This window comes from Leptopilina heterotoma, unplaced genomic scaffold, assembly GCF_015476425.1.
Source record: "Leptopilina heterotoma isolate Lh14 unplaced genomic scaffold, ASM1547642v1 Lhet_123, whole genome shotgun sequence".
NCBI classification, from domain to species: domain Eukaryota; kingdom Metazoa; phylum Arthropoda; class Insecta; order Hymenoptera; family Figitidae; genus Leptopilina; species Leptopilina heterotoma.
The window spans coordinates 663,970-691,009 of NW_025110842.1; the positions used below are offsets into that span (position 1 = coordinate 663,970).

Below are 27,040 nucleotides of genomic sequence, written 5' to 3' on the forward strand. Positions count from 1 at the left end.
TTTTCTAACCTCAAAAAAATTAAAAACAAATTGCATAATATTCCTTTGTCTCTTTCGTTAAAATCGTTTAAATAATTATATATATGTAATTGTCAATAATTGTCATCTTCATTTACAATTAAAATTGTTAATAATCTTGTGAATTTTGTATTCTGTGTTCTATATTTATATTTGTAAATCTTTAAAAAATATATGTGAAAAATTCGAAAAAATCTTTGTTTACTGATGTTGACAAATCGTGTGTGTATTTATCAGGTAAATTTCTTCTAATTTCTTCTCTTGGAGAGAGAAATTAGAAAAAAACACAAATGGAACAAAACAGTGAAGATGAAACTGATGAAAATGCATTATCACACCAGGTAAACAAACAATTTTTAAAAATAAATAAAAACTTGTGTACAAAAACACGTCTTTATTTTTGAAGAAAAAGACGGCGAGTAATTTCTTCTTTTTCGTTAGTAAAAAAATTGAATTTTTATATTTTGAAAAAGAGTATAAATAATATAAGTTTTTTTTAACAGAAATAAATATAATTATAATAAATAAATAAATATTATTAAGATATAACGAAGCATGGAATTTTTAGGTTATCTCAATACGAACGGAATCGAGTGTTTTACAAGAGGCTTCGGAACGAATTTCCGAAATTATTCAGTCGACGAATAAAAGTTCGAATGTAGATGATGAAATTAAAAAGTCGAACGAATTAAATCAAAATGAATTGGTGAGAACTGGCGAGATCACACCGTTTCAGGCGGAGGAGAAAAATAATTTACACCAACAATCAACTGGGTAGGAAAATTTAAAAAAAAAATTCTAATTTAAAAATTCTCACTTAGATTATCTTAAAATTAATTTATTCTTTTAAAATTTATTTTAATTTAAGTCATCAATTTTAATTAATTAATTTGAGTAATCAATTTAAAATCTTCTGAAAGTAAATAATTTCTTAAAATTACTTTCAAAATTCAATTATTTTCCAAAATTTTTTTTTAAAATTTTAGTCAAGAATTCAATTATCTTTATAAAATCTTCTTCGAAATTCAATTTTTAAAAATAATAAAATCCTCCTATGAAATTCAATAGCTAATATTAATTTCAATAAAGTTCTTCAACTGAATTTAATTATAAAAAAGATTTTACATAAAATCCATCCAAAGTATTAAATTATTTTCATAAATAATAAAATTGTTTTCAAGAGTACAATTATTTTTATAATTAATAAAATTCTTCACAAGGATTCAATTATTTTCATAAAAAAAAAAATTTTTTGCAGAAATTTAATTATTTATAAAAATTTTTTAAGAATTCAATTATTTTTAAAAAATTTAATAAAAATCCTTAAAAGAATTCAATTATTTTCACAAAGAATAAAATTTTTTCAGAAATTTAATTATTTTCAATTTTTTAAAAATTTTTTGATGCAATTTAATTATTTTTAAAAATTTTAATAAAAATCCTTAAAACAATTCAATTATTTTTAAAAATTTTAATAAAATTCCTTGACAAAATTCAATTATTTTTACAAAGAATAAAATTTTTGCAAAAATTCAATTATTTACAAAAAATTAATAAAAATTTTTAAAAGAATTAAATTATTTTCAATTTTATTAAAATTTTTAAAAGAATTAAATTATTTTCAATTTTATTAAAATTTCTTGATACAATTCAATAATTTTTAATAATTTTAATAAAAGTCCTTAAAAGAGTTCAATTATTTTAAAAACTTTTAATAAAATTCAATTCAAGAATTCAATTGTTTTCATAAAGAATACAATTTTTGCAGAAATTGAATTATTTATAAAAATTAAATATTTATTTTAAAGAATGCAATTATTTTTTATTTTATTAAAATTTCTTGACAGAGTTCAATTATTTTTTTAAATTTTAATTAAATTCCTTGACAAAATTAAATAATTTCCACAAAGAATAAAATTTTTATAGGATTTCAATTATTTTCAATTTTATTAAAATTTCTTAATAGAATTCAATTATTTTTAATTTTATTAAATTTTCTTGACAGAATTCAATTATGTTTAAAGAATTTTAATAAAAATCCTTAAAAGAATTCAATTATTTTCATAAATAATAAAATTTTTGCAGAAATTCAATTATTTACAAAAAATTAATAAAAATTTTTAAAAGAATTCAATTATTTTAAATTTTATTAAAATTTCTTGATAGAATTCAATTATTGTAAATTTTATTAAAATTTCTTGATAGAATTCAATTATTGTAAATTTTATTAAAATTTCTTGACAGAATTCAATTATGTTTAAAAATTTTATAAAAATTCTTTGACAGAATTCAATTATTTTCACGAAGAATAAATTTCTTGCAGAAATTCAATTATTTACAAAAATTTAATAACATTTTCTGAAAGAATTAAATTATTTTCATTTTTATTAAAATTTATTGATAGAATTGAATTATTTAAAAAAAATTGTATTAATATTCCTTGACGGAATTCAATTATTTAAAAAAAATTTTAATAAGATTCCTTAACAGAATTCAATTATTTTCACAATAAATAAAATTCTCTGATAAAATTTAATTATGTTGAATAATTACTATTTAAATTAAATTCATTAAAAGTATTTAGGTATATAAAAAAATTAAATAAAATTCTTTGCAAAAAAATTCAATTATTTTCGAAAATTTTTTAAAAATTCATGTAAAAATTTCAATTACTTTTAATAAATAATATAATTCTTTGGCAAAATATCAATTATTTTAAAAAGTTTTCCTCAATACAATGATTTTCAATATCTATTATTTTAATAAAATGTTCCAAAAGAATTCAATTATTTAAAAATTTTTAAATTGAAATATTTTAAAATTTTAAAATTTTAAAATTAAAATTTATAAAAAATAAAAATTTTTTTTATAAAATTCTGTGCAAGAATTCAATTATTTTCACAAAATAATAAAATTCATCGCAAGATTTTAAATATTTTACGATACAATATTAATTGAATTTTTTTTGAAAAATTCAATTATTTTTAGTAATTTTTGACAAAATTTGTATGAATTCAATTATTTTCATAAATCAAATTCTTCCAAAAGTTGTTGAATTTCAAAAAAGTTGTTTGAATTTGAAATTTTGTCGAAAATCTTAATTCTTATGGAAATCAGAGGGAAAAACAAAATTAAATTTTTGTCACAAACCTGAAGATTTAAGTTAAATTTTAAATTAATTTGGTTTTTTCAATTTCTTTTCTTTTTTTTTTTCTTCTAGAAAATAAGAGATTTTGTAAACTAATTTAAAGAATTGAGTTAAATTTTTGATTTCATGTTGTTTTTCTGCATTTCTTTTCTTTTTTGTTCTAGAAAATCCAATGAAACGTCTCAACTCACACAATTTGAAAATTATCTCAAATGCCAAGCGGAACTCGCCAAGAAACGAAAATTATCAAAAAAAAATAAAAATGCGTCAATTAATGAAAAACCAAAGAAGAAAATCAAAAAATCAAATAACGATAAAATCGAGTATATAAATAAAAATTCCAATCAAACAAAAGAGAATTTTGAACAAGAAGATGAGGAGAAAATTGAAGAAAAACAAATTCAAGAATTTGTTGCGAAACCGAATAATATTAGCAACGAATTCGATTTAAGGTCAAACAAAAGTAGCAATAATTCGGAAATAAATCGAAACAAAAGTAGCAATGACCTGGAAATAAATCGAAACAAAAGTAGCAACAACCTGGAAATAAATCGAAACAAAAGCAACGACGATCTGGAAAATAATTCCAATAATTCAGGAAGTGAATACATTCCAAGTGACGAGGAGAATTTAACGGACGATGAAGATTATGGGAATTCACAAAAGCGAAAAGTGAACTCGTCGTCGTCGTCGTCGAAATGTAAATTAGCGTCTAAAGTGAATAGAATACTCGACGATGGCGACGAGGAAATTTATCGCGAACGCGTTAGAGGAACGAGGAGACGAAAGAAGGAGCCAATGCATAAAATTGACAATTTATTTAAAGTACCGCAATCAATTTGGAAGAATCTCTATCAATATCAGCGAGTGTCTGTGCAATGGTTGTGGGAATTGCATAATAGAAATGTGGGCGGTCTAGTGGGCGACGAAATGGGACTGGGAAAAACTGTCCAGGTCATCGCTTTTCTCGCCGGTCTCGAGAGCAGTGAATTACTTCTTGACGAGGGACGATTTCGTGGATTGGGACCGACGCTCATTGTTTGCCCGGCGACTCTCCTGGATCAGTGGGTCAGTTGACATTAAAAAAAAAATTGTAGTTTATTTTCGTTTAATTCTAATTTAGAATTTTTTCTTTATTTACTTTTTTCCATTCACTCTTTTTTTATTTACAATTTTTTTTTATTTACTGCTTTTTTTATATTCACTATTTTCTTTATTTCCTATTTTTTTTAATATTCACTTTCTTTTATATTCAACGTCTCAGACTTTGCACTCAATAATTAATTAGCAAAAAATTCATTTTTAAAACTGAAAAAAGTAATTAACGAAAATTTAAATTTGACTTGATTAAAAATTAAAATTAAATTAAAAATAATTGAATTCCTTGATAAAAATTTAATTATTTGTGAAAATAATTGAATACTTGTCCTTTCGAATAAGTATTTTGAGTAAAATTTTTTAAAATAATTGAATGTCGAAGAACAATTTAATTCAATTGTATTTAAAATAATTGAATTCTTAAATAGATTTTTATTGTAGTTTTTCGAAATAATTGAAAAAAAAATTTTTGTTTCTTCTGCAAATAATTGAATTCTTTTGTAGGAATTTAAAAAAAAATGTTTAATAATTGAATTTTTCCAGGATTTTAATTAAAATTGTATTAAAAATAATTGAAATCCTACGAAAAATTTATTCAAAATTTGTAAAAGAATTTTATCAACAAATTTTTTAATTAATTCAATTCATTCGGAGAATTTCAATATTAATTTTAAAAATATTTAAATTTGTTTCAAGAAATTTAATTCAATAATTTATTAAAAATAATTAAATTCTAATAAACAAATTTGTAATAAAATTTTCGAAAATAACAATTCTTTTCAGGAATTTTTTAAAAACAATTTTTTAAAACACTTAAATTTCCGCGATAAACTTTATTAATATTTTTAAAAATAACAAAAATTTGTAAAAATTATTTATTAATTTTTGAATGATAATGAAAAATAGTTCGAGAAATTTCGTTAAAATTGTTCGAAAAATAATTTAATTCTTTTCAAAAATAATAATAAATTCTTTCGCAGAAATTCAAGTATGTATTTTAAAAAATTTTAATAAAAATTCCTGGAAAGAATTCAATTATTTTCATAAATTTTGATAAAAATTCTTTAGAAGAATTTAATTAGGATTATCAATAAAATTTTTATTTAATTTGTGGAAAGAATTTAATTATTTTTATAAAAATTTTTCTGAAGAATTAAATTATTTTTAATACAATTTTAATTCAATTCTTCAAAATCAATTATTTTATGAAATTTTAATAAAATTCTTCGAATAATTCAATTATTTTTCAATAATAAATGAAATTCTTTGATGAAAATCAATTATTTTCAATATCTAATATTTTTATACAATTTCTCAAAAGAATTCAATTATTTAACAAAATTTTTGTCAATAATTGAATTTTTCTCTGGAATTCAATTAAAATTGTGTATTTAAAATAATTAAATTCCAGCGAAAATTACATTATTTATGAAAATAATTGAATTCTTGAATAGAACTTTATTGTAATCTTTTTAAATAATTGAATTACTTGCGAAAAATTTTATTGATTTCTGCAAATAATTGAATTTTTTCGCAGAATTTTTGGAAAATTTGTTAAATTAATTGAATATTTATTCAATTCTTGTAAAGAATTTTATCGTCAATTTAAAAAATAATTGAATTTCGCATCTTTTTTTTTTTTTTTTTTTTTTGAAAATAATTGAATTCTTGCAAATGCATTTAATTAAATTTTTTTTAATAATTGAATTCCTGACAAAAAAATTTTATTATTCGTCAAAATAATTGAAGTTTAGCTAAAAATTCAATTATTTAATTATACAAAAATAATTCAATTCCTACAAAGAATTCTATTTATTTATGAAAATAATTGAATTCTGTCAAGAAATTTTAATAAAATTAAAAATAATTGAATTCTTTAAAAGAAATTTTTAATTTTTATAAATAATTGAATTTCTGCAAAAATTTTATTCTTGATGAAAATAATTGAATTCTTGTGAAGAATTTTATTATTTATGAAAATAATTGAATTCTTTTAAGGAATTTTATTAAAATTTTTTTAAAATCATTAAATTCTATCAATTAATTTTAATGAAATTGAAAATAATTGAATTCTTTTAAAAAAATTTTATTAATTTTTTGTAAATAATTGAATTTCTTCAAAAATTTTATTCTTTGTGGAAATTAGTGTATTTTGTCAAGGAATTTTATTGAAATTTTTAAAAATAATTGAATTCTTTAAAAAAAAATTTTAATTTTCATAAATAATTGATTTTCTGCAAAAATTTTATTCTTGATGAAAATAATTGAATTCTTGTGAAGAATTTTTATTAAAATTTTTAAAAATAATTGAATTCTTTAAATATTTTTATAAATAATTGAATTTCTGAACAAATTTTATTCTTTGTGAAAATAATTGAATACTAGCGAAGAATTTTATCAAAATTTTTGAAAGTAATTTAATTCTTTCGAGAAATTCAATTAAAATTTATTTTACGAAATAATGTGAATTTGATATTTTCTTAATTTATTATTATTTAGAAAAATTATATTATGTATTTAAAATTCTGATTTTAGTTTGATTGGCTGGTGATATAAAAAGTATTATTAGACGAGTGCGAAGTATTAATATTATATTAATGGAATTAAATAATATTAATTATTATTTTAATTAAACAATATTAATTCTATTTTAATTAATAAATATTAATTACCTACTGTTTTAATTAAACAATATTAATTACCATTTTAATTAAATAATATTAATTACTATTTTAATTAAACAATATTAATTACTATTTCAATTATTGAATGATTAAATTAATAAAGTTAAATAAATATTGTCAACAGGTGAAACATTTTCACGATTGGAGTCCAATAACAAGAGTCGCGCTCCTCCATCACTCGGGCTCGTTTCAAGGCGACATCGAGGACCTCGTCGAGAGCATAAAACACGGCGGCATTCTCCTCACCTCCTACACCGGCGTTCTCCTCCACAAGGACCTCCTCACCAAGACCGACTGGCACTACGTCATTCTCGACGAGGGTCACAAAATTCGCAATCCCGAGGCGAAAGTGACGAAGGCTGTGAAACAATTCTCGACGCCTCATCGCCTTCTACTCACCGGGAGTCCGATGCAAAATTCCCTCAAGGAATTGTGGTCGCTCTTCGACTTTATTCTGCCGGGGAAATTGGGAACCCTGGCCGCATTCGTCGAGCACTGCGCGAATCCAATAACGAGGGGCGGCTACACGAACGCCAGCGCGCTCCAGGAGGCGACGGCCCTGCAGATGGCGACGATGCTCAGGAACGCGATCACGCCCTACATGCTGAGGCGAACGAAAGTCGACGTCCAGCATCATCTGTCGCTGCCCGAGAAGAACGAGCAGGTTTTGTTCTGCAGCCTCAGCGAGGAGCAGAAGAAACTCTACAAGGAGTATCTCTTCTCTTCCGAGGATGTTTCGCACGTGATTCACGAGAAGAATTCCGGCAATGGATTTTTCAGGGCGAGAATGTTGGTCGCTTTGACGGCGCTCAGGAAACTTTGCAATCATCCCGATTTGTTTTTGTTTAATCATCAAGTTGTGGTGAGAATTTGTGCAAAAAACAGGCTTCCCACTCATTTACTAAAACCTACTATTTACTACTTTTTTTAGATTTCAGCCACTAAAAGATACTATTTCTAGTTTTTTTTTTAGAATTTACTTTAAATTCATTAATACTAGAAATCAAAAAACTTCTCAAAAATTAAATACTCAAATTCTTTGAAACGATTCAATTATTTTCAAAAAAATATTCAAAATATTTAACAAAATGATTAAACAAATTCTTCACAATAATTCAATTACTTTGACTAATAATAACATTTTTCATGGAAATTCAATTATTTAAAAAAAAATTTTGATAAAATTCTAAGCAAGAATTCAATTATTTTGATAATTAATAAAACTCATCAAAGAATTTCAATTATTTTATTAATTTTTAATACTATTTTAAAATTAATTAATCGAAAAATTCAATTATTTTCACAAATAAATATTTCCACAAGAATTCAATTATTTAATTATAATTTTCATTATATTATGTTCCAAAAAAAAAATTAATTATTCAAAACAATGTTTATAAAATTCTTATGAAGAATTCAATTATTTTCAAAAATAACAAAATTTTTCACTGAAATTCAATTTTTTTAAAACAATAAAATTAATTAATTATTTTGGCATAAATAATAAAATTCTTTGCAGGAATTAAATTCTATTCAAATATTTGAATAAAATTGTTCGAAGGAAATAAATTATTTTAAATAGAATTTTAATTAAATATTTTTGATATTAATTCAATTATTCTTTTAGATTTTAATAAAATCCTTGTTAAGAATTCAATTATTTACGTATAAATAATTCTTCGAAACAATTCAATTATTAAAGATAAAGAACAAAATTATTCTTGAAAATTCAATTATTTTTCACGGATTTTAATAAAATTCTTTGCAAAATTCAATTATTTTTTAAAAATTTAATTTCAATTCCTCGAAAAAATTATTTATTTAAAAAAAAATGTTTCTTTAAAATTCTTCACAAGAATTCAATTATTCACAAAAATAATTCTATGACAGAATTTAATTATTTAGAGTTTAATAAATATTTTGAATAAATTTTTAATTAAATTTCTCATGTGAAAATAAATTTATTCTCAAAGATTATAATGAAATTTTTCAAAATAATTCAATTATTTTTAAAGAAATTTTAATAAAATTCTTGTCAAAATTCCAATTATTATCAATTATAAATAATAAAATTTTTCTTCAAAATTCAATTATTTTCAAAAATTTTGGCAGAATTTCAATTATTTTCAAAAAGTTTCTTCAATTCAATAATTTTCAATATTATTTTAATAAACTTTTCTAAAAGAATTCAATTATTTATAAAAATTGTTCATAAAATTCTACGCAAATATATTAGAATTTTTCACAGGAATTCAATTATTTTCAAATATTTTAATAAAATTGTTCGAAAGAAGTCAATTATTTTAAATACAATTTTAATTATATTTTTTTTTGAAATAATTCAATTATTCTTTTAGATTTTTAATAAAATTCTTCCCGAAAATTCAATTATTTACGTATAAATAATTTTTTGAAAGAATTCAATTATTTTGATAAGTATAACAAAATTATTCCCGAAAATTCAATTATTTTGAGGGATTTTAATAAAATTCTTTGCAAATTTCAATTATTTTCATAAATCAAAATATTCATGAAAAGAAAATAAATTCAATTATTTTCAAAAGTAATAAATTTCTTCTTGGAAATTCAATAATTTTTAAAAAAAAATTCTAATAAATCGTTCGCAAGAATTCAATTATTTTCATAAATAATAAAATGCTTTTTCGGAATTCAATTATTTTCAAAGAAGTTGAATAAAATGCCACACAGACATTCAATTATTTAAAAAAAAATTTTGTAAAAATCTTCGTAAGAATCTTTTTCATGAATAATAAAAATTTCTCAGGAATTGAATTATTTAAATTGTAGAATTTGCATAAAATTATTCGAAAGAAATGAATTATTTAAAAAGTTTCTTTTATAATTTATTTTTTCGCAAGAATTGAATTATTTTTGGAAATATGTATTTCAATTCTTTCATCATGAATTATAAAATTCGTTGCGCAGGAATTAAATTTGCAGTTGGATAAGAAAGAAGTAAATATTTTTGATGAAAATTAGGAAAAAGTCAGAAAAGTAGAAAATAGAATGGAATTTTTGTCAGTTTTGTGAAGTTTCTAAAACTCGTTTTTTTTTGGTCGTTAAGATTAATTTTTCGATAGCTACTTTTTTTTTTAGTTTGAAAGCTACTTTTTGCTACTTTTTTAAAAATTAATTATCGAGTGCGAAGTCTGCAAAAAGTTTTGGAAAAGTTTTGTACAAAACAAAAATATGAAGAAAAATATTCTATACACGTTTTTTTAGAGTGTAAATTAATATTTGTTTTTCAAGGACTCCGAGGATGAGGAGTCTATGGAATTGACGGATAAAATGATGGAAACATTCGGCCATTGGAAGAGAGCTGGCAAAATGATAGTCGTTCGTTCATTGTTGAAAATTTGGAAGAAACAAGGACATCGAGTGTTGCTCTTTACACAGAGTCGTCAAGTGAGTTTTTCCAATTAAATATTCGAAAAATAATTCAAAATCTGCGAGAAATATTTTACCTATTCCATTTTTTTATTTTTTTCAGTTATTTTCTTTTTTTTTTACTTTTTTACCTTTATTTTTAGTTAGGTATTCAGTTTTTTTTTTACTTTTTTGTTAGTTATTCAGTTTTTTTTCTATTTTACTTTTTTCTTAGTTATTCAGTTATTTTTACTATTTAATTTTTTGGTAGTTATTCAGTTTTTTACTTTTTTTTAGTTAGTCAGTTTTTTATTATTTTACTTTTTTTTTTAGTTATTCAGTTTTTTTTATTATTTTACTTTTTTGTTAGTTATTCAGTTTTTTTTTTACTTTTTCTTCAACTCATTCCAGTATTTTTTTAGATGATGCACATTCTCGAGGCATTGGTACAAGCTGAAAAATACACTTATTTGCGATTGGACGGAATGACTCCAATGGGTCAAAGGCAGCAAACGATTCAAAAATTTAATACAGTAAGTTAAATAAATACCTAATTAATTAATTAATTAATTTAATAATAAAACTAATTTCTTTTGCTTCTAGGAATCTTCGTATTTTGTTTTCCTGTCGACAACGAGAGTCGGGGGACTAGGTGTAAATTTAACCGGTGCCGATCGAGTCGTTATTTACGATCCAGATTGGAATCCAGCAACCGATGCACAGGCGAGAGAAAGAGCTTGGCGCATTGGTCAAGAAAAAAATGTCACCATTTATCGTTTAATAACTGCTGGAACTATCGAAGAAAAGGTTTTTATTTTCATTTTAATTCCGTCATTCGAAAAAAATAATTCAATTCATTTAAAGAATTTTATTTTTCTTTGAAAATAGTTGAATTCTTGTACAGAATTTTATTAAAAAAAATTTTTCAAATAATTTCAATTTTTAGTTGAATATTTTTATTATTTATTAATTGTGTTCGAGAATTAATGTATAAAATAAAAAAAAAGATAAGAAAATAGAAAAATAAGAAAAAGAAATAAAAAAAATTACTAATAAATAACTAATTTTAAAATAAATTTGAATCAAAGTTTTTTCAATGAATTAAGTTAAGACAGGGCTCGGATCGTCTTTAAGACTCAAAAAAAGTCGCTTTAGTCGCATAAATTTACAACAAAAGTCACGAAAAGTCGCATAAAATTTCCAAAAAAGTCGGAAAAAAGTCGCATGAAATTTTAGAAAAAATGACAAAAAGGAAACACGAAATTGTCAAAATTGTAAAAAAATCACATTTCTCGACAACAGATACATTAATATCAAACAATCCGGAATAAAATTTTAAAAAATTGAATAAAATTCATAGCAAAATTTTAATTAGGTATTTTTAACATTTTTTTTAAATTCTCTTTAAAATGTCAATTATTTTTATAAATAATAAAATTCTTCTGCGAAATTCAATTATTTTACAAGAATTTTAATAGAATTCTTGTCAAAATTTCAATTATCTTTATAAATAATAATATTCTTCTCTGAAATTTAATTATGAAAAAAAAATTGAAAAAAAAAATTAAATAAAAAAAAAAAAATAAAAAATAAATAATAATAATAAATAATAATAATAATAATAATAATAATAATAATAATAATAAATAATTAATAAAAAATTAAATAAAAAATTAAAAAATTGAATAAAATTCATAGCAAAATTTTAATTAGGTATTTTTAACATTTTTTTTAAAATTCTCTTTAAAATGTCAATTATTTTTATAAATAATAAAATTCTTCTGCGAAATTCAATTATTTTACAAGAATTTTAATAGAATTCTTGTCAAAATTTCAATTATCTTTATAAATAATAATATTCTTCTCTGAAATTTAATTATTTTCAAAAGTAATAAAATTCTTCGCAGATAATCAATTATCTTCAAAAGTAATAAAATTCTTCGCAAAAATTCAATTATTTTTTAAAATTAATAAAATTCTTTACAAGAATTTAATTATTTTTAAAAACTTTAAAATTCTTGACAGTAATTTTTTTTATAAATCAATAAAATTCTTCACAGGAATTGAATTATTTTCAAAAAATAATTGAACTCTTCGCATGACATCAATTATTTTCGAAAATTCATCAAATTTATCGTAAGAATTCAATTATTTTCAATTATTACTAAAATTTTTCTCAAGAAATTCAATTATTTTGAAAAATTTTGATTAAATTAATGATAAGAATTGAATTGTTTTCAATACAAAAATTTCTTCGCGAAAGTTTAATTATTTTAAGGAATTTTAATAAAATTCTTCGCAAAAATTCAATTATTTTCAAAAGTAATAAAATTCTTCTCTGAAATTCAATTATTTGCAAAGAATTTTAATAAAATTCTTGTCAAATTTTCAATTATCTTTTTAAATAATAAAATTTATCCTAGAAATTCAATTATTTTCAAAAGTAATAAAATTCTTCGCAGAAATTAAATTATTTTCAAAATTTTTTTTTTTAATTTCTCGTTAAAAATGTTTATTATCTTCATAAATAATAAAATTCATCCTGGAAATTTAATTATTTTCAAAAGTTCTGATAAAATTTTTGGCGAAATTCAATTATCTTCAAAAGTAAAAAAATTTTTTACAGAAATTCAATTATTTTCAACATTTTTTTTTTTAAATTCTCTTCAAAATTTCAATTATCTTTGTAAATATCAACATTCTTCTGCAAAATCCAATTACTTACTAATGTTTTATAAATTTCTTCTCAATAATTCAATTATTTGCATAAAAAGTAATTAAAATTTTTTTTTTATAAAGTCTTTTAATATAAATTAATGATTTTATCACTCGGTCATTTTTAATTATTATAAAACATGAAAAAATCGTTCGCTCCGAGTCGAAGACTCGGAGTGATCGATTTCTTCATGTTTTATAACAATTTTTTGTAAGTTGTTTATTTTGATTTTGAATCTTTTGAAGAATTTTAATTCCTATGGAAAAATAATAATTAAATATTTATTTAAAAAAAAGTTATTGATGTTTTCGAAAAATTTGTAAATAAATGTAACAGAACATTTTTTTGACTAAAACTTTTTCCTTTAAATTAAAAAAAAAAATGTTTAAATTTCATTCGCATTTTAGTAAAAAAAAAGTAAAAAAGTCGATTAGTCGCATTTTTTCACAAAAAAGTCGAAAAAAGTCACATTTCCTTAGAAAAGTCGAAAAAAGTCGAAAAAGTCGCACAATCCGAGCCCTGTATAAGAATTTTTAAAGTAAAATTCCTTAAAATTGAATTATTTATTTATTATTTATTTTTTTTAGGAAATATTTACTACATTTGTCATTTTATTTAAATTTTTCAGATTTATCATCGTCAAGTTTTCAAACTTTTACTATCGAATAAAGTTCTCGAGGATCCACGACAGCGACGACTGTTCCACACGTCCGACATTAGTGAATTATTCAATTTAAATGAAACTCTTGACGGTGAAGCCGAATCTGATGAATTATTTCGACACTCGAAACTTTCGGCGCCAATGAAGAAGAAGCAAAAGAAGGAAAAGAAAACAAAAACGACAAAAACTTTCTCCTCAACAAAATTGGAGGAAATGCGAAAACTCGCCTCAAGTCTCAGCAAGGAAATCGGTAAAAAGGGGAGAAGTGACCCGGAAATTTCGAAAAATGAAAAAAATACGGAAAAACCGGTTGAATTGGAGGAAATTAAAATCGAAAATTGTGACGAAGACAAAAATATTTCGGAAAATATGGAGAATTTCGACCAAATTGTCAGTTGTACAGAAAGAGAAAATGAAAAATTAGAAAATAATTTCGAGGAAAGTGAAAAATTAAATGATAACATTGAAGAAAGGGAAAAAGCGGAAATTAACAGCAAAAGTGAGGAAATTGACGAAGAGAAAATGGAAAATATTGACGAGGATAAAAGAGACGAAGAGAAAAGGAATGAAAAAGATGGCGAAACTCGAAACAATCTCGATAATTCGAATAATTTTGATAAATCCGACAATTTCGATAATTCTGGCAATAATTTATCGAGTAAAATGGAAAAAGAAACGAGTGAAGAAGAGGGCGAAATTCGTGAAACAAGTGAAACTTTAATTGAGGAAAAAGTAAAGCAGCAGCAGCAGCGAAAGAAGAAAAAAAGGAAGAGGAAAGAAATTGCGAGTGAAGTTTCGGCACTTTTCGAAGGCGAACAAGTTCCATGTCTGCTGGGTCGACGTCTTGGTTTTGCGAAAGAGAATCAAGAGCCAGTCGCCACGGAGGACGACGACTACGTACTCTACAAATTATTCTCCAAAGCTGGTAAAAATTCAAAATACTACAAACTCTTTTATTTTCAGTAAACGATTATCATTTTAATTCAAACAAAAAAAAAAAACTAAACTGAAAACTGTTCAATCTATTTTCGAATTTTTAAAACTTAAAAGTATACGTTTAGTTTCAAAATACAAGTTTCAAAATACAAATGATAAATAATTCAAAAATTATGAATTTTTGCAATTAAAAAACAAACAAAAGTATAAAATACAAAAAATAAATCATTATTTCTAAAAATATGAATTTTATTTTCATATTTTCACAAATAACAAAATTCTTCGCTGAAAATCAATTATTTTCAATATCTGCAAATTTAATTAAAATTTTTTTGTAGGAATTCAATTATTTTCAATAATTATAATAAAATTCTTCGCAAAAATTCAATTATTTCTATAAATAATAAAATTCTTATCAGAATTTCACTTATTTTCAATAAAATTTTAATTTCTTTCTTCGTAAATTTCACTTATTTTCAATAGAATTTTAATTTATTTCTTCGTAAATTTCACTTATTTTCTATAGAATTTTAATTAATTTCTTCGAAAATTTCAATTATTTTTAAAAATTTTTCAAAAATTCACCGAGAAAATGCAATTATTTTTCAAAAATAATTGAATTTTTCGCAGTTTAATTATTTAAAAAAAAAAATGTTAATAAAATTCAATTCAAGAATTCAATTATTTCTATAAATAATAAAATTTTCGCTGCAATTGAATTCAATTATTTTAAATAAAATGATAAATTTAATTCCAGGGAAAATTCAATTATTTTTAAACATTTTGCAAAAATTCAATTATTTTGCGAAAATAATAAAATTTTTTGCCGGGATTCAATTATTTAATAAACTTTTAATAAAATTCTATTGAAGAACTCAATTATTTTTAGAAATAATTAAATTTTCGCTGGAATTCAATTATTTTCAAAATCTGCAAAATTTAATAAAATTTTTCTAGGAATTCAATTATTTTCAAATAATAATAATAAAATTTTTCGCAAAAATACAATTATTTCTAAACATTTTGCAAAAAATCAATTATTTGCAGAAATAATAAATATCTTTTCTCAGGGATTTAATTATTTAAAAAAAAAGTTTTAATAACATTTTTTGTAACTATTCAATTATTTAAAATTTTTTTTTTAAATTCTTAAAAAAATCCAATTATTTTCATAAATATTAAAATTTTTAATGGAATTCAATTAGTTTTAATACAATTTTAATTGAATTCTAGGGAAAATTCAATTATTTTTAATGATTTAAATTGAAATTATATATTGTAAATTCTATTTTTAATAAAATTCTTGGTAAAAATTCAATTATTTTTAAAAATTTTGCAAAAATTCAATTATTTGCGAAAATAATAAAATTTTTTGTCGGGATTCAATTCTTTAATAAACTTTTAATAAAATTCTATTGAAGAATTCAATTATTTTTAGAAATAATTAAATTTTCGCTGGAATTCAATTATTTTAAATACAATACAATTCCTAGGGCAAATTCAATTATTTTTAAACATTTTTAATTTATTATATCAATAAATAGTAAATTTTTTGCAGAAATTCAATTATTTTAAATTCAATTTTCATAAAATTAATTATATTTTTTTTTTGATAAATATAATACTTTCATAAAGTATTTAATTTGTAAAAATAATAAATTTTAAAAATTCAAAAAAATAATAGAATTTCTTTATTTCTGCATATAATTGAATTTTTTCGAAGAATTTTGCAGAACTTTTAAAAATAATTGAATTTTTGCGAAAAATCACATGAAAATTGTATAGGTTATTAAAATAATTGAATTCCTGTGGAAAATTTACTATTTATTGATATAATTGAAATTTTAAGAATTTAAAAAAATGTTTTTCTTGAAATAATTGATTCTTTCTCTGGAATTCAAGTAAAATTGTATTTAAAATATTTAAAACCCAGCGTGAATTTAATTATTTTTGAAAATAATCGAATTCTTGAATAGAATTTTATTCAAAAATGTTTAAATAATTGAATAAATAATAATAATTGCAAATAATTTTGTTATTTTTATATAATTGAATTTTTTTTTCAAGAATTGAAAAATAAATATTGAAAAATAATTGAATTTCAGCAAAAATTTCATTATTTCTGAATATAATTGAATTCTTGAATAGAATTTTATTAAAACTTTTTTGAATTTTATTTAAACTTTTTTGAATAATTGAATCTTTGCCAAAAAAAAATTATTATTTCTAGCAAATAATTGAATTTTTGCAAAAATTAAAAAAAAATAATTGAATTTTATTAAATTTCTAAGAATTTTATTAAAATGCCTCAAAATAATTTAATTTTCGGGAAGAATTTTATTAGTTATATGTTTTTTTCATTTGAAAGTTATTTTCCAAATTTTTAAAAATTATAAAACATTTTAAATTTTTAGAATTTTTTTTTTTTTTTGACTAAAGAAAGAAAAGGAAAAAAAGACAAAAATTAATAGCGAAATATAAAATGCCTAATTTTTTTCTTCTTTTTTTTTACAGCCGTGAGTTCGGCCTTCCAGCACGACTCGGTAATTTCAAACAAAAGTGGAGAACCATTTGAATTGAGTCTCCTGGAACGAACGGCCGCTGAAAGTGCTCAGGAGGGAATGGAAAAAATACGCAATTCCCGAAAATATTACAGTAAACCGTCTTGGAAATCAAACTAATTCCCAAAAAACAGAAACAAACAAAAAAAGAAAGGAAATCTGTAAATAAATTACAAATTAGAATTATTTTCACAAAACAGTATTACAAACTTAAATTATTTATTTTTCAAATGTCTCATTTTCAGTTTTGTACTTTTTCTATATACAAAAAATATAAATATATATTTATTTCATATTTTGAAACAAAATAAAATTTTTTTTCTTTCCTCTCTCGAAACCCACATTTTTTTAATTTCTTTTCTAAAAATAACCAAAAAAAAAAGTTTTTGAAACATATTTCGTTTCCGTATTTCTTTTCTTTTTAATGAGATGAATTTTTCTTTACCTCCTTTTGCATAAAAAGTGTGTGATATAATTAGAATGTGACAAGAAGTAATATATTAAATTTTTCTTTTCATTTTTTTGAAAATCACGTAAACATAAAAAATAAACTTTGGATAAGAAGAAAAGAATTTTTTTTCCTTCTGGTAATTCTATGTTGAGTGCCTAAGAAATGCGTCGAGCTTTGGACCATTTCTGCCGAGTGGATCGTCAGGAAACATTAAATGATCGCCGACAAATGTTGGCGGGAGAATGCAATTTTCTATCGTATCACGCCATTCGGGTTTCTCTTGATATAAATCTTTGTATTGATCGTTCGATATTATTATTCCATTACATTTTGTGGCGTATTCCAACACATACCTGTTGAGGAGGAAAAAAGAAACAGAAAATTTCTCCAGTGAAAATTTATTTCTCCATTTTTTGAAAATTATAAATTAGGAATTATTATTATTTATTGAAGAAAAGTGGTTTTCTTCATATAAAAAGGAAAATCTTTTGTAAGTAAATAAATAAATTCAGAGGGGAAATAAATTATTTTATACAAATAAACATTTGTACTATTTTTCGAAATATACTCAATTTTTTTCAACATTTTTAAAACTACAAAAAATTTTACTCACCAGTTTATCAGTAAATATTAAAAATTAATAAAAAAAAATTAATTGAAAAAATAATTCATCAATAAATTTAATAATTAATTAATTTAATTAATTTAATTTAATTTTTTTTAATAATAATTTATTATTAAATCTTGTATTAATATAAATATTGCAGGGATCACAGTACATTTCTATTTAAAATTAAGTGAAAAGGTACAATTTTCATAAAATTTTTTATTTAAATTGTTCTTCGAAATTCAATTATTTTCAAAAGTTTTATAAAAAATTCTTCTCAATTCAATTCTTGTTCAGAATTCTGTTAAAAATATTAGAAGTAATTCAATTATTTTGAGATATTTATTTTCTTAAAATTGTAGTAAAAATAATTCAATTTGTACGAAACAATTTATTATTTTTGAAAATAATTGAATTTTAGTGAAAAATTTAATTGAAATTTATGAAAATTCATTTCAAAAATGCAATTATTTTAAAAACTAATAAAATTTTTTGATGTAATTCAATTATTTTCATAAATATTATCATATTTAGGGAAATTCAATTATTTAATTAAATATTTTAATTAATTCTTTGCCAAAATTCAATTATTTTCAAAACTTTTAATAAAATTTTTGTCAGGAATTGATTTATTTTTAAAAAATTTTAATAAAATTCAGATAGGAATTCAATTATTTTCATAAATAAGAAAAGTAATTGCAGAATTTCAATTATTTTTAATACAATTTTCAAATAAACTCCTCTAAATAATTCAATTATTTTCGAAAATCTATATTGATTTAAATATAATTCTTTATTATAGAGAATTTAATTATTTAAAATTTTAATTTAATTTCCCGAAAAATTCAATATTATATTTTAAAATTCTTCGAAAAAAATCAATTATTATTAAAAATTTTGATAAAATTCTTTATAAAAATTCAATTTTTTTAAATTACTCAATTATTCTATCGATAATTTGTACTTTTATATTTAAATAATTGAATTATTGATTGAAATTCAATTATTTTCCATTTTCTACTATTTTAATAAAATTTCTCAAGAAATTCAATTATTTTTAAACAAATTTCAATAAAATTCCTTGACAGAATTCAATTATTTTCATAAAGAAAAAAAATTCTTTGGATACTTTAAATTATTTTAAATACAATTTTAATTCAATTCCACGAAAAATGAAATTATTTTTAAAAATTTTAAGAAAAATCTTCTCAATTCAATGCTTGTCTAGAATTTTATTAAAAATATTAAAAAAGTATTTCAATTATTTTGAGATATTTATTTTCTAAAAATTGTAGTAAAAATAATTGAATTCGTACGAAGAATTTTATTACTTTTGAAAATAATCGAATTTTTGTGAAGAATTTAATTAATATTTTCGAGAATAATTAAATTCTTTTAAAGGAATTTAATAAGAATATTTTTTCGATCGTTTTACACTTTGAAATTTAAAACTATTTTTTTAAAAATCACAATTTCAATTCTAAAATTTAATCATAATTCTTTTGATTAGTGCGAAGAACTAATTCTATTTTTTTTTAATTAGAAAATATAATAATAAATAATTTTTCCTTTTGGAAATAAATAGCAAAATTTGAAATAGGTAAAGAAAAAAAGTGAGTAGTTGATAAACTGTGATCCCTGGTCTTTAAAAATTACTTTTTAATAAAATTAATTTTAAGTTAAAAAAATTTATAAAAATATTAATTTTTAATAAAATTAATTTTAACTTGGAAAAATTTTTTCAAAAATCAATATTTTCTGAATAGTAAATTTGGAAAATGGACCAAACAGAAAAAAAGACTTTTTTCAAAGAAAAAAAAAAAATTAGTGAATAAAATTTAAAAGAGAAGAGAAATGAAAGAAAAATTGTAAAATTTTTTGTAAATTTACCTGTCATCGTAGGGAGTAATAATTTTCGAACCGGCTTTTCGACTCGGCGTAAAAACAACGTAACCATCACGATTAAGATCCTCTAACATTTCGCGATTACGACTTCGCACGTGTTGAGGAATAAAAGCAACTACCTTGTGACCTCTATTTTTAAAAAAGTCAATAACAATTTTTAATCCCGTTTGCGAGAAATATTTTCCCCTCGTGTATCTGTTAAACAAAAATATTCAAAGCTTACAATAGAGAAAAAACATTTTTTTCAACTTTTTTTAAATAAAAAAAAATGTTTAACTATATTTTTTATATTTCTAAATAAATAAATAAAGCGTCAAAGAATTTTTAATATTTTTAAGTAAATAAATACTCTAAAATTTTGTTTATTCAAAAAAGTGTCAAAGTATTTTTAATATTTTTAAATAAATAAATGCTTCAAAAATTTGTTTATTCAAAAAAGTGTCAAAGTACTTGTAATATTTTTAAATAAATAAATAAATTAATTAAAAAAGTGACTTTCTTTATTTTACAAATATAAAAAATACTTTAACACTTTTTTATTTTTTTGACACTATTTATTTACAAATATAAAAATACTTTAACACTTTTCTGTTTCTTTGACACTATTTATTTACAAATATAAAAATACTTTAACAAAGTAGTTTTATAATTGCAAATAAATTTTATTTATTTATTTGCAAATATAAAAACTACTTTGTTAAAGTATTTTTATATTTGTAAATAAATAAATAAAGTGCCAAAAAGTCTTATAACTTAAAAAATGCAAAAAGGGAAATTAACTGCAAAATTTTCTAAATATAAAACTCACGCTCTCGCAACATTCGGTCCATCAATAACAATTTCCCTCAATTCTCCGCTTGTACTCGATTTTTCCGTTATATCAATAATCTCCTTTCCCGCCTCGCATTTTTCGTTTATTCTCGCCTTCTCCATTGTCTCCTCAATTTCCCTCATTTTTCCAAATTTATCATTCTTCGCTTTCTTTTTATTCTTCTTTTTCCCCACGTCGTTTATTTCACAATTTTTCGTCGTTGTTGCTGTCGTTGTAGCCGTTGCTGTCGTTGCCTTATCAACTTCATCAACAGCCATTTTCCCCTTATCCTTAAATTTCGATTTATCACTTATTTTCGCTATTTCGGTTATTTCCATAACTTCCGATCTATTCTCCCTTATTTGTCCCTTCTCCATTATCTTCTCCTTCACTCGGGTCTCAACTAATTTTCTTATTTGCTCAATTTTCCTTGCCTTTGCACTCTCAGCTTGCTGTAAATTATCGCGAATTCTCTTCGCAATTTCCATTTGATTTTGTTTGCGCGCCATTTTCCTCTCCTCGAGCCATTCGCCCAACCATTTTTGCGGATAATCGCCTTTTAGCATTTCCAAATTTGTGAAATTCGTCTTTGTTGTTGTTGGTGCGGCTGCTTCAACTTCAAGGGGAATAAAGTCGTCGCCTGCTTTTGGTATCGTCACCGGAACCGAGGACCAAACGACAGTCACGTCTTCCGTTGGATTCAATTTTGTCTCTGATTTCGTGGCATTTTTCTCCGATTCTGCAAATTTTTTATTTTCTTTTGTAAATTTCAATTCTTTTTTTACTATTTTTCTAATTTTATAAAAATTAATTAATTAATTTTCTAATTTCAGACTTCGCACTTGATAATTAATTTTAAAAAAATATTAAAAAGTAGTTTTTAAACTAAAAAAAGTAGTAAAAAAAAGAGCTTTCGAAAAATTAAACTTAACGACCAAAAAAAAAACTCGTTTTAGAAACTTCACAAAACTGACAAAAATTTCATTCTATTCTTTATTTTCCCGACTTTTTCCTAATTTTCATCAAAAATGTTTACTTCATTCTTATCCTACTGCTTTAAATTGAATTCCTGCCCAATGAATTTTATTATTCATCAAAGAATTTCAATATTTTAGAAAAATAATTTAATTCTTGCGTAGAATTTTAGAAAAGCTTTTAAATAATTCATTTCTTTCGACTAATTTTATGCAAATTCTAATTTAAATAATTCCATTCCTAAGAAATTTTTATTATTCATGAAGAAAATTGAATTCTCAATAATTAAATATTTCTGAATAAATTGAATCAAAACTTGAATAATTTTTGTTAAATAATTAAATACTTATTTTTTCAACAGAAATTGAAATATTTTTAATTATTTCGATTGAATTCTTATAAATAAATTTTATCAAAAATTTATTTAAATAATTGAATTCTTCTAAAGATTTTTAACGAAAATATTTAAGAATAATTGAAATTCTTCGATGAGCTATATTATTTTTAAAAATAATTCTTTCAACGAATTTTATTCAAAATTTTTTTTTTTAAATAATTGAATTCTCTTGAAAAAATGTTATTATTTTTGAAAATAATTGAATTGTTGCGAAGATTTTTATAAAATAATTTATGAAAAAAACTTTGACTCACTTTCATTCCAATCGTCGAGAATAATAATAGAATCGTCCGGCTCATCTTGAATTCCCGCCTTTTTCGCAAAAGATGTTGATCCAATGTCATTTTCATCGTTGATAATAATAATACTACTTCTCCTCTGGGCCAAATTTAATCTCTGTCTCTTTGTCAAACCATTCAATTTTTGACGTTTCGCTGGCCTTAATCTAGACGATTCTTCGTCTATTTGTCGCTTTCTTTATTTTTCGATGTTAAATAAATAAATTCGCAAATTGTCATGAAAATATAAGAAAATAAAAAATAAAAACACGCACAAATGAATATATATTTAATAATAAATATATTACTGTATAATAATGTTAGAATTATTATAATTATTAATAGAAAATATTTAATTATATATTAAATATTAATTTAAACAAAATTTTAAAAGGACAAAAAAAAAAATTTTCTAACCTTAAAAAATGCAATACGTACCCTTTTCTCGTTTGTAAACGCTTCAATGGACTTTTGTAATTTGTATTTTTCATCGTTAATCTCAATGATCTTCGCATTTTTCATAAATGAAGATTCTATGTGGCTTTTTACTATATAGAATTAAATATAATTCGAGACTTGTTACACAATGTACACAATGAAAGTAACTTTCAACGAACGAACACAAAGAACAATATTTCTATATTTAGTAATTAAACACACGAAAGAAAAGACGAATATATACAATAAACACACTTTTTTCTTCACTAAACGAATAAAATTATAAAAACAATTTCTAATTTACTTCTTCTGCTGGTTGATAAAAATATAAGTTAATGACAATCATTGCTTATTTTTTTTATTACGCATGAGGCAATATGAAGTTTGTTCGAATCAGGGTTGGGTCGCGTCTTTCTTGTTTCTCCAGGGATGACTCACTCGATTTTCTCCCTAGTTTCGAAAGTTCCTTAAGATTCGTTCACAATCTGAACTTTTTTCGACCAAGTCTTCGTTTTTGTCAAAACTCGACTTTTTGCTTTAATTCAAATTCAAAAAGCGTAAAATCGTAAATAAAAAAGGATATTTCTCTTCTTTTCTCTCTCGTCAGTTTACATTTTCGTTTTAAGAGCTAAAGGGCCGTTCGTAACCTACGTTACGCTAAAACGTAACTTAGGGAATTAGCTGAGCGTTATGAAGTCACCTTTACGATTTTCAACGTTAGGCCTAATTCACAACTTTGCATTTGCAAATTCGCGATCGTTAATATTTGTTTACAAATGGCGTCGTCGGAAGTAAACAAAATAATTAACGAAATTAACTAAGCGAATTTCTACATTGAGACCAATAAGGGATTTAAAAAAAAAGTGTATAAAAATAGAGAAAATAGAGTAAATACAGTAATTAGAGAAAAATGTCGGAAGATTTACTAGCGAAGGAGAAGGAATTCCATAAACTAAATAGAGAGTTAGAGGAGAAAACACGTGAATTAATGAAAGAAGTCGACACGGTTATGATGGAATCGAGAAAAAATAATTTATCATCATCATCATCATTGACGTTAAGTCATCAACATTATGAATTTACGTCTCTGGATAATATCAGCAATAAATTATTAGACGCTCCAACTTTAATGGAGAGACAATCGGATAGTTTTTATCATAAAAAAAATACTCCAACTACTTTTTTATCCACCGAAGTACTTCAAGTGCAAAATAGGTAAAAGATTTTCTAGTTTAAAAAACGTGTGTGTGTGTGTGAAATCACCTTTAAATTCCTAGAATCGTAAATTTCTAAGAATGGGAGAGAAGGATATAGATATACGTCTGTCCTTTTCTCTCTCATTCACAAAATTTCCGAATCTATAAAATTTAAATAAATTAAAATTAAAAATTCATTATAACAGGAATGCGGAAATGAAAAATTTCAATAAACCGTCGAAATGTGAGACTATTTCGAAAAATGAAACAGTAATTGAATTGCTCAAGACGAAAATAAAGTCTCAACAAACTGAAATACAGACGATTCAAAATGAGTATAAAAAAAAGGTTTATAATTATTTTTATAAAATTTTAACATTTTTTGTTTATAATAATAATAATAATAAAAAATAAATTTAATATTTTTTTCCGTATTTTTTATATAAAGTGCAATAACTACAAAGAATTGGAAATCGAAAATAAAAAACAAGCAGAAATAAAGGAAAAATTACAAAATCAATTGAGTTCATTAAAGGAGTCAATTGTGAAAAATGAAACAATTAATGGGAATTCACAATTGAAAATTCACGATCAAAATAACGAGATTTCTTCATTGAAAAAGGTTGGAAAAAAGGAAAATTATTTTATAAAAAGAAAGCATCTATTTGTGCTAAATAAATTTTACTCGCTTTCAAAAAAGTATAATGGAGCATATTTACAAATTACCATCGGTAAAAATGAATATTGTCCAGAATAGAAAATTCACATTGGAGTAAGAGAGACAGACTACGTATCTGTCTCTCTTGCTCCAATGTGGATTTTCCGTTCTGGACAATTTTTATTTTTACCGACGGTGTAAAATGTTCCATAAAGGTGCATACATACCAAAAGGTACGAAAGGTACCTAAATAGCACCTAAAAACCGTAAAGGTGCGATCACACTAAATTTTTTTGCTTTTTCTACCTTTTTTTGCGTTTTATTGAATGTTTATCATTTTTATACGAATAAAACGTTGGAAAACTTTTTAGGAACTCGAGGAATTAAGGAAAGAGGTGAAAAATCTAAATCAACAATCAATTAGCAATGATGTGAGATTAAATAGAAGTTTAGAGGAAAATGAAAAACTTCGTAGTGCCCTGAAATTTAGTAAATTAGACGAAAAGGTAAAATTTCGTTTTTTTTTCTTTAAGGGGATTCCACAATCGATTGGATTTTTACATTGAGCTTCAATGGGAAAATCACATCGACTTTGGCACCGCCTTAAAAGTAAAATTTAAAAAAAAACAAAAAAAAAACGAAAAATAAATAAAAATGAAGAAATAAACATAAAAAAAATAAAGAAAAAAATAAATGATCATCGAAATTAATTTCTTAATAATTTTAGGATTTACGCGATCAAATTCGAAAAATAACTGAAGAAAAGAGGCAGTCAATAAAAAATTTGGAAAAACAACGCTCGGAATTGTGTCAAGCGTATAAAAAACAAATTCTCCTCGTCGATAATCTCAAGAAACAAAAGGTTTCGAAATTATTTTTTTTTCGCACTTTTCTCAAAATATTTTTTAATTAATTAAAATATTTTTCGAAATATTTTAATTCCTTTAAATAAAATTTAAAGAAAATAAACTAATTTAAATATTTCGAAATATTTTAATTAATTTAAATAAAATAAATAAATTAAAATATTTTGAAATATTTTAATTCGTTTAAATAAAATAAATTAAAATATTACAAAATATTTTAATTCGTTTAAATAAACTAAGAAAAATATTTCGAAATAATTTAATTAATTTAAATAAAAATTTATACAAAATAAATTAAATTTAAAATAAAATTTTTATGAAATTAAAATATTTTTCAGGCCTTTTTGGAAGCGAGTCGACAAATACAAATAACCAACGATGATTTCACAAAATTCCTAGAATGGAAACCAGAACAAAATTAAAAAAAGAGGGAAATTTGCATAAAAAATAATTTAAAATTTCCATAAAAAAACTAACAAAAAATCGAATTGTTTAAAAAAATTCGAAAACAAACAGAAAAAATGGGTTTTGAAAACTGGAATCGACAGTTATCTTGGAAATTGTTTTTTTATAAAATATTCTTTTGCAAATAAGAAAGAAAATTTTTTTTTATAATTTGTCTGATTTAATATTTAATATCAAATTAATATTTTTACTATTTTCTATTTTCTATTTTAATAATTAAATATTAATTTAATAACTTTTATATTTTACACACAATTAAAATATTTTAATACATTAATCAAATATATTAAATTATTATTTAATATTTTAAATAATATTAAATTATTTAAAATATTAAAAAATAGAAAATTTCAAGTAAATTAATTTTTTTTACATTTAAAATTAAGTCTTCTTCTTTTTCTTGTTTTAAATTGAAATTAAAATATTTTAATATTAATTAACAAATTAAAAACAATTTTTCAATTTCCAAGATAAACCGTTTTTTTTTTTGCATTGAAAATAAAAATTATTATCCACGCATTCCAAATGACATTTTTTTTTTCATTTATTTACAGAAGTCTTATTTTGTGCAAGAAATAATTCTAACAAGTAATTATATTGGACTGTACAAAATTCATCGGTCACACTCTTTTTTTTTCTTTCTTTCTTCTCCAGTTTCTGACCGCGTAAGATTTAAAAGAGAGAGAGAAAAAAAATAATTTACATCTATAAAAAAAGTTTTTTTTTTTATTATTTTATTATGAATTATAAAAATAGAAAACAAAATGAAAAAAAGAAATTTTTA

General features: G+C 21.9%; 3 protein-coding genes across 3 annotated transcripts; 2 read left to right on the forward strand and 1 right to left on the reverse strand.

The window, feature by feature from the left end:
* The first annotated feature begins 5 nt into the window (after positions 1 to 5).
* Positions 6 to 17,419, forward strand: LOC122512651 (DNA excision repair protein ERCC-6-like). Its single transcript, XM_043628605.1, has 9 exons — positions 6 to 359; positions 587 to 792; positions 3,331 to 4,234; positions 7,073 to 7,810; positions 10,219 to 10,374; positions 10,758 to 10,868; positions 10,939 to 11,142; positions 13,680 to 14,637; positions 17,163 to 17,419. Exons 1-9 carry the CDS (start codon positions 309 to 311, stop codon positions 17,327 to 17,329), a joined length of 3,495 nt encoding a protein of 1,164 aa, XP_043484540.1. The 5' UTR covers positions 6 to 308; the 3' UTR covers positions 17,330 to 17,419.
* Positions 17,420 to 17,536: 117 nt separating this feature from the next.
* On the reverse strand, positions 17,537 to 23,420 carry LOC122512652. The gene is made up of 5 exons (XM_043628606.1): positions 23,072 to 23,420; positions 22,610 to 22,830; positions 20,981 to 21,722; positions 20,158 to 20,367; positions 17,537 to 18,013 (listed from the first exon to the last, which is right to left on the reverse strand). The coding sequence occupies exons 1-5, from the start codon at positions 23,146 to 23,148 to the stop codon at positions 17,803 to 17,805; spliced, it is 1,461 nt and encodes a 486-aa protein (XP_043484541.1). The 5' UTR covers positions 23,149 to 23,420; the 3' UTR covers positions 17,537 to 17,802.
* A 181-nt stretch (positions 23,421 to 23,601) lies between these two features.
* LOC122512653 (CAP-Gly domain-containing linker protein 1) lies at positions 23,602 to 26,367 on the forward strand. Its single transcript, XM_043628607.1, has 6 exons — positions 23,602 to 24,286; positions 24,474 to 24,615; positions 24,716 to 24,889; positions 25,297 to 25,431; positions 25,653 to 25,787; positions 26,130 to 26,367. The coding sequence occupies exons 1-6, from the start codon at positions 23,982 to 23,984 to the stop codon at positions 26,211 to 26,213; spliced, it is 975 nt and encodes a 324-aa protein (XP_043484542.1). The 5' UTR covers positions 23,602 to 23,981; the 3' UTR covers positions 26,214 to 26,367.
* Positions 26,368 to 27,040: the final 673 nt, after the last annotated feature.

Bases quoted from the DNA above. Each gene is read 5' to 3' on its own strand.
- LOC122512651 (XM_043628605.1), top strand. From the start codon at position 309: ATGGAACAAAACAGTGAAGATGAAACTGATGAAAATGCATTATCACAC. The intron at 793-3,330 runs GTAGGAAAATTT...TTTTTGTTCTAG, and splicing joins TTACACCAACAATCAACTGG to AAAATCCAATGAAACGTCTC. The intron at 11,143-13,679 runs GTTTTTATTTTC...TAAATTTTTCAG, and splicing joins CTGGAACTATCGAAGAAAAG to ATTTATCATCGTCAAGTTTT.
- LOC122512652 (XM_043628606.1), bottom strand. From the start codon at position 23,148: ATGCGAAGATCATTGAGATTAACGATGAAAAATACAAATTACAAAAGT. The intron at 21,723-22,609 runs GTGAGTCAAAGT...AAAAATTTGCAG, and splicing joins TCTCGACGATTGGAATGAAA to AATCGGAGAAAAATGCCACG. The intron at 18,014-20,157 runs GTAAATTTACAA...CCTCCTCAACAG, and splicing joins ATTACTCCCTACGATGACAG to GTATGTGTTGGAATACGCCA.
- LOC122512653 (XM_043628607.1), top strand. From the start codon at position 23,982: ATGTCGGAAGATTTACTAGCGAAGGAGAAGGAATTCCATAAACTAAAT. The intron at 25,432-25,652 runs GTAAAATTTCGT...TAATAATTTTAG, and splicing joins TTAGTAAATTAGACGAAAAG to GATTTACGCGATCAAATTCG. The intron at 25,788-26,129 runs GTTTCGAAATTA...AATATTTTTCAG, and splicing joins ATAATCTCAAGAAACAAAAG to GCCTTTTTGGAAGCGAGTCG.